We start from the raw sequence: 7,520 nt of genomic DNA, 5'->3' as shown, positions 1-7,520 counted from the left end.
CCTCCCCCCACACATAAAACAGTCAGACACCATTACAACCTTCAAGTCACAACTCAAAACTCACCTGTTCAAACTCGCACACAACGTCTAACTGATCACTGTTTTGATTGTTGTTGTTTTTTGTTTTGTTTTTATCTTGTTTTTGTTTTATTTATTTCTTATTGCTTATGTTTATTTATTTATTTTTTCCACAATGTCTTGTTTTTAAAAAAAAATGTATGATGACTATATGCTCTGTAAGGTGACCTTGGGTGTCTTGAAAGGCGCCTCTAAATTAAATGTATTATTATTATTATTACAGACCCTCAAATTTAACATACGGAATCCATTCATAGCAGTTAACGAGAAAACACACACATCCCTCACTGTTAATGATCCACTGGCTGCACTGAGACCTTCACTGACCGTCTATGATACTATACTTGTTAGATAAATACAAATATATATACATAGATACATATATATACACAATACTATATTTATGTGTGTATATATATATATATATATCTATATATATATATATATATATATATATGTATATGTATATATATATATATACATGATATTTACATATGTGATTCTATGTTTCTATATACTAGGGACTCTAGCAGGCAAACATAACTGAAAAAGTCACGCAACCACACACACACACACACACACACACACACACACACACACACACACACACACACACACACACACACACACACACACACACACACACACACACACACACACACACACAAAAACACACACAGGTCAATCTAGAGCTGAGTGTGTGAGGAGACCCCACACACTCTAACATCTATCGTCCGGGATTCACCTGCTGCTCCAAGACTAAACCAAGGGAAGATGTTTTCAGTGAAAGTGTGTTGATGGGTGTAGATGAGAGTATTGTCTTCAGGGTCGTAGAAGGACACTTCCCCTCCATCATGGTCCAGCTGGACTCTGATCCTCTCTGGATTCCTCTTCAATGTCAGGGTTATACTCTTACCCTGAGTGTACTTTCCACTGACATGAGATAAACACCAGATTCCATTATCTGGTGAAGCAGTACACTCTCCGTTCCTCTCCACTGACTCTTTAGCAACACCTATTAGCCAGTCAGGATGGTCTCCCACCTCCACCTCCCAGCAGTGTTCCCCTGAGCTGAAGCCCTCAGAACCCAGAACATTACGGTACCTAGTGAACCTCTCTGGGTTGTTAGGGACCATCTGGATTACGTCCATGCGTCTTACGCTGGTCAGATCATCAGACAGAGAGAGCCGGCGTGATGCAGTGTTTGGGTCCAGAGTAACGGGGCTGAAGGTGGTCCTCTGCCCCATCTCCTCCCAGACTCTGTGGGCCAGGTTTCCCAGGTGTTTGGCCTCGTCCAGCAGCGCTCCAGGAAGCAGCTGGGGATCAGAACCGGAGAGCAGGGCTCTGGCGCTGGTCCGGGAGCGCGTGGAAGCGCTGAGGAACGACAGGCCGTCCTTCTGCAGGTCTGCTTCTACAGCCGAGAGACCCTCTGAGAGAGACCGGTTCTGCTCCTGAAGGGTCTTCCTCTCCAGGAGGATCCTCTTCCTCTTCTGCTCCTCTTCCTCTCTCAGGGCCTCCACTCTGGCCTCCTCTTCCTCTCTCAGGAACCGGTGAAGCTGTTCAAACTCTGCTCTGATCCGCCTCTCGGTCTTCACCCGCTGTTTCTTGAGGTGAGGAACCATGGCCTCATACGTCTCCTCCAGCTCCTGGTGTCTGCTCCTCCTGGCCTGTAGAGCCGTGAGGTCATGTGTCAGCTGCTGCTTCAGCTCCTGGACTTGTTCTTCTAGAGGAACCACTGTGTGACCCTGGTGGTGAGGGGACTCACACACAGGACACACAGCTCTCTGCTCGTCCTTACAGAACCACTTGATATCCTTTAAGTGCTCAGTGCAGACCACCTGGGCCTCATCAGAGGGGTCAGACCTCTGGGAGGGTTCAGGGCAGACCACCTGGGCCTCATCAGAGGGGTCAGACCTCTGTCTTCCAGCGTAGGAGTCAGCGAGCTCCTTGATGGAAAAGTTAACGACTATACCCTTTGAGGATTTCCTCTTACAGACGGGACAGTTCTTGTTCTTAGCTTGGGCCCAGAAGTCGTTGAGACAGCTGGAACAGAAGCTGTGGTGACAGCCCAGAGACACCGGGTCCTTGAAGATCTCAGTGCACACGCTGCAGGTCAGGAAATGTTTGAAAAGAGGGTTTTCTTCAGCCATCTTAGCGGAGGTCTAGACAGGAAGTCTCTCCGGATGCGTTCCTTAGTCCGAACTCTTTGTTAATAAACTCCAGGGGTAGTCTGTTCTTACAGATTCAGGAGGTCTAGAAAAGATAAACATTCATCAGCATAACCCGACAACAATAACTCATCAAACAATAAAGATAGGTTTGCATTAAATACATTGTATCCTCATTACTGTAACGCTAGAACAGGCTTCATTGGCCTTTGCTTTACAATCATCTCTAACGAATACTATCCATCATCGGCAACTTAATATGTATACATAACTTTATCTAACTTTATCCAAACTGAATACACCTGAGCTTGCCCGGAATATGAGGCTATCAATCATACCAACGACATGTCTTTACTCACTTTGGTTCATGTGTGGATCATCGTCCTCCGACGGAGTGGAGGTCAAGTGACTGAAACAGTTCTCCTTACTGCAAAAGATCCCTCTGGTCCTTTGAACACTCACCTCAAGTCATTCCTCTTCAATCTAGGGCTTCCCATCCTGAAGGAGACCAACTCCACGTACGTCTGAACGACTAAACTCTGATCCCAGGTTCGTAATTAAAAGATCTGAATAGTGTCTGATTACAGGTTTAACATTAACAGATCTGATCAGTGTCTGATTACAGGTTAATCATTAACAGATCTGATCAGTGACCCCCATTTGGACCTGAAAGAGTTCTGAACGACTTGTTGTGCCGCGCCACTCAAGTTAGGACGACGCTCTGAGACATTAGGACTTATTTCAGAGTTAGAACGGAAAATAATAAATAATGTTGACTTCAGGAATACTAAATACTTCAAATGGATCCCAATCATTATAACATCCATTAAAACATCCACCATTGATTCTACAGCAGTCCTTTACCGTTTTTAATTGGTCAGCTCTACACGTTTTCTTTATAGCCCAGACTACATTGATTGATATTAAAACATTATATTTTCAAACAGAATTCAAAAATCAAATCCATAACACTAAACTTGATGTGAATGAATGTCTTGAGGTTGGAGGATAGGCCAGAGAGCTGTTCATTAAGAGCCCTTTATGATCTTTTATTGTCTTTGTTCTCTGAAGCACAAAGTTCAAGTCATTGCACTGGTCATGTGATGCGTTGGACTCTCTCCCGTCCTATCGTCTGGTTAGGGAGAGGAAGTCTGAAGTCCAGCAGCAAACGGCTGCTGAGCTTCATTCTCTGGTCACCCTATGAGTTCTCTGACCAAAGTAATGAGTTCTGTTCATCTGTTTCTTTGTGTATTAAAGGATCCTCATGAGCTGAGAACACTGGTCAGCTGAGGGTCCTAGCTAGGGGCATCAGCTGAGGGTCCTAGCTAGGGTCCTAGCTAGGACCCTAGCTAGGGGCCCAGCTGAGGGTCCTAGTCAGGGACCTAACCCATAGGGTCCCTAGCCCTAACCCTTGAGAGATCCTCATCATGCCTCATGGTGCATGGATGATGTATAACAAGTTCCCTACTTTCTAGTGGAAACGGCAGCTTGTTGAGTGTGTTGCACTTCAGAGGATTGTTATAGCGCCACCTGTTGTTCATTCTGGCCCATCCTTTGCATCTCTAACTAACTTTACGAGTTCTACAAGCCTGCTATTTTATACAACTTTTGACCATGTCGTTTTTGAGACATGTCGGGAAAATAATAATAATACTAGGGTCCTGCGTTTATGTAGGACCCCTAACTAGGAAATCATTAATGGCCCTGACTTTCACTACTGAAGATGCAGGTATTATCTTATCGACCACTTCTGTCTGCCCTGTAATCATTGAAGATCGGCTCACAACGCACAGGGGCGCCACCTGCAGGCCAGGGGGGGAACCTCGTTTTCTCCAAATCTGACTGCCAGTTCCCGATTTATTCATTCGTTGGAAAATTTGGGAACAATTTCATCGACCGATCATTTTCCAAAACGCGGAGGATGGAAAGGTACTTGCGTACTTACTTACTTGCCATGCATCCGACGCGCCAGCAGAGGGCGCTGTGGTACCACAATAAGTGTTCTGGTAAACCAAAAACAGCCGATGTATCAACATTTCATAGTCTACTGAATCTAGCCCTAACCATGACTTAAATCTGACCTTGACCTAACCCTTACCTTACCCTTTTGATATCAGAAGACCACACGTAGGAAGACGTGGTTATCAGTTAATATTGCCTCCACATGTAAAATCCTTTATTACGCAAGCGGAGGCATTAAGCAAATGTGAATGAGGCGACAGAGGAAGAGGCATGTATTGAAGCCTCCACCATCTGTGGATCTCATTTAAACTGAACTCTGCGGTAACATCAAGGTTTTATTCTTTATCAACAGGTCGGTATTCTCAATTTGACGCTTAGACCAGACAATGGACAGCGTGTTGATTTGGGGTGCAGCATTGGGGATGTCTGGGAGTCTTGCTGAAGGTGAGTTGGGGATGGAGAGCGGAGAGAGAGGCGAACAATTCGCTTCTCCCCAAAATTAACCAACCTTCAAGGGCCTCGGGAAGTTCCAGCCCACAAGACTCGTTGTGGGCTGGAATCCAAACTTTTGGATTCCCATTAATAATATTTTTATCACATTTACCTTACTTGCAATAAAAAAATTTTTGATTGCGTTGTCGATAAGTTTGCTCTCAAATCTATTTTTTGATTGCAGTGTGGAAAGTTTTTCTCTCAAGCCTATTCTGTTTGATTGCATGATAAAGACACAAATCTACCTCCATAGTAAACGAGGCTACAAAGTACAAATTTATGTGACTTTACGCATGAGACGCAGACGGTGGTAGTGTGGCGCTGCTCGTGGTGACGTCACCCTGTGGTAGCACAGGTCGCCCACTAGGGGGCAACACGACACGATATGGGTGATGTTTTTTATTATTGATGCAGTTTAGCATAATAATAATAAAAAATTGGATCCGGAGTTTCAATTTTTTTATGTATAGTTTCTGTGTGGTCCAAGGAGGGCCAGTTAGTAGCACCATGAAACGCTAAGTGAGGAGAGAAACTAGTCGGTCGCTATTGAGACCGTTGACTTCCTCAGCCGATGAAGACGATGGTTGTGCGTCCAATGTGAAGATGGTTTCCTGTGTCAGGACGGCTTCGTCTGGAGCAGTTGTGAAAGACATGAATCAGGCCGACATGTTTATTGTAAGAAATAACATTTAATTGTTAACAGGAATGGAATCACAGTGATCTGAATGTTGTATTATTGTTTGTTTTAATTGTTGTCGCTTTCTGTGCGTACCCCAAGAAGACTAGCGAATAATCACAATTCATAATAATTAATACCACAATAATGAATTCATTATTATGTTTTATATCAGGGGTATTCAACTAAAGCCCAATCATCAGACAGAGAGAGCCGGCGTGCTGCAGTGTTTGGGTCCAGAATAACGGGGCTGAAGGTGGTCCTCTGCCCCATCTTCTCCCAGACTCTGTGGGCCAGGTTTCCCAGGTGTTTGGCCTCGTCCAGCAGCGCTCCAGGAAGCAGCTGGGGATCAGAACCGGAGAGCAGGGCTCTGGCGCTGGTCCGGGAGCGCGTGGAAGCGCTGAGGAACGACAGGCCGTCCTTCTGCAGGTCTGCTTCTATAGCTGAGAGAGAGTGGATCTGCTCCTGAAGGGTCTTCCTCTCCAGGAGGATCCTCTTCCTCTTTTGCTCCTCTTCCTCTCTCAGGGCCTCCACTCTAGCCTCCTCTTCCTCTCTCAGGAACCGGTGAAGCTGTTCAAACTCTGCTCTGATCCGCCTCTCGGTCTTCACCCGCTGTACCTTGAGGTGAGGAACCATGGCCTCATACGTCTCCTCCAGCTCCTGGTGTCTCCTCCTCCTGGCCTGTAGAGCCGTGAGGTCAGGTCTCAGCTGCTGCTTCAGCTCCTGGACTGGTTCTTCTAGACGGACTAGCGTGTGACCCTGGTGGTGAGGGAACTCACACACATGACACACAGCTCTCTGCTCGTCCTTACAGAACCACTTGATATCCTTTAAGTGCTCAGTGCAGACCACCTGGGCCTCTTCTGAGTGGTCAGACCTCTGTCTTCCAGCGTAGGACTCAGCGAGCACCTTCATGGCAAAGTTAATGACTAGATCCTTTGAGGATATCATCTCACAGACGGGACAGTTCTGGTTCTCAGCTTGGGCCCAGAAGTCCTGGAGACAGCTGGAACAGAAGCTGTGGTGACAGCCCAGAGACACCGGGTCCTTGAAGATCTCAGTGCACACGCTGCAAGTCAGGTAATGTTTGAGAGGAGGAGGGTTTTCTTGGCCATTTTAGCGGAGGTCTAGACAGGAAGTCTCTCCGGATTCCTTCCTTAGTTCTGAACACTTTGTAAAAAAAACTCCAGAGGTAGTCTGTTCTTACAGATTCAGGAGGTCTAGAAAAGATAAACATTCATCAGCATAACCCGACAACAATAACTCATCAAACAATAAAGATAGGTTTGTATTAAACACATTGTATCCTCATTAACGCTAGAACAGGCTTCATTGGCCATCATCCCAGCCCCCCACTCTCATCAACAACGACACAGTAGAAACAGTTGACTGCTTTAAATACCTCGGTCTCACAATAGACAATAAACTCTCTTTCAACCAGCACACAACGGACATTCAAAATTCGAGCCAACAAAGACTGTATGCCATCCGCAGACTTAAAGGACTCTATGTTGCACCCCATCTCCTCCTACTGCTGTACCAATGCATTGTCCAGCCCATCCTGCTCTACTGTTCCACCTGCTTCTTCAACATGCTCACTGTCAAACACCGGGTCATACTCACACGTGTCACAAACATAGCTGCCAAATTAATCGGTCTCCCCACACCCACACTGTCAGAGCTTAACCTAAAGGCCATTTCACGCATCGCATCCACAATAGCACAGGACAACTCACACCCACTCAACTGCCACCTCACCATCGTGCCCTCTGGACGCAGGTACAGGTCCCTGTTGTGCAGGAGGGCACGCTATGGCAAGAGCCTGGTGCCTGCAGCCATAGGAGCCTTAAATAAAATGCCAAGATAACTCACTCCTGTTCCACACTATTTACATATTCTGTCTGCATTTTGTTTGCATGCTGTTTTTGTTGTGTATGCTGTATATCTGTTACTGTCTGTTGGCGTGCGGCCCACAAATGTACTATGGAGTGAAAAAGAATTTCCCCCAGGGGACAATAAAGTAAAAGTCTAGTCTACAATTATCTCTAACAAATACTATCCATCATAGGCAACTTAATATGTATATATAACTTTATCTAACTTTATCTAAACTGAATACACATGAGCTTGCCCGGAATATGAGG

General features: G+C 45.7%; 2 protein-coding genes across 3 annotated transcripts; both read right to left on the bottom strand.

Moving 5' to 3' along the window:
* Window positions 1-642: 642 nt before the first annotated feature.
* On the bottom strand, window positions 643-2,861 carry LOC130403517 (zinc-binding protein A33-like). 2 transcript variants are annotated; one of them, XM_056607908.1, is made up of 3 exons: window positions 2,606-2,861; window positions 1,993-2,331; window positions 643-1,941 (listed from the first exon to the last, which is right to left on the bottom strand). In XM_056607908.1, the coding sequence occupies exons 2-3, from the start codon at window positions 2,226-2,228 to the stop codon at window positions 765-767; spliced, it is 1,413 nt and encodes a 470-aa protein (XP_056463883.1). In that variant the 5' UTR covers window positions 2,229-2,331; window positions 2,606-2,861; the 3' UTR covers window positions 643-764. The 2 variants fall into 2 exon arrangements, with proteins under 2 accessions (XP_056463883.1, XP_056463882.1); XM_056607907.1 differs by having other exon boundaries at window positions 646-2,331; window positions 2,606-2,860.
* Window positions 2,862-5,148: 2,287 nt separating this feature from the next.
* LOC130403579 (E3 ubiquitin-protein ligase TRIM35-like) lies at window positions 5,149-6,924 on the bottom strand. Its single transcript, XM_056607994.1, has 2 exons — window positions 6,909-6,924; window positions 5,149-6,482 (listed from the first exon to the last, which is right to left on the bottom strand). The coding sequence occupies exons 1-2, from the start codon at window positions 6,922-6,924 to the stop codon at window positions 5,548-5,550; spliced, it is 951 nt and encodes a 316-aa protein (XP_056463969.1). The 3' UTR covers window positions 5,149-5,547.
* Window positions 6,925-7,520: the final 596 nt, after the last annotated feature.

Source organism: Gadus chalcogrammus, chromosome 14 (genome assembly GCF_026213295.1).
Source record: "Gadus chalcogrammus isolate NIFS_2021 chromosome 14, NIFS_Gcha_1.0, whole genome shotgun sequence".
Taxonomy (NCBI): Eukaryota; Metazoa; Chordata; class Actinopteri; order Gadiformes; family Gadidae; genus Gadus; species Gadus chalcogrammus.
Note: the sequence above shows the minus strand (reverse complement) of the source record. Positions and strands in the feature narration are given on the sequence as shown.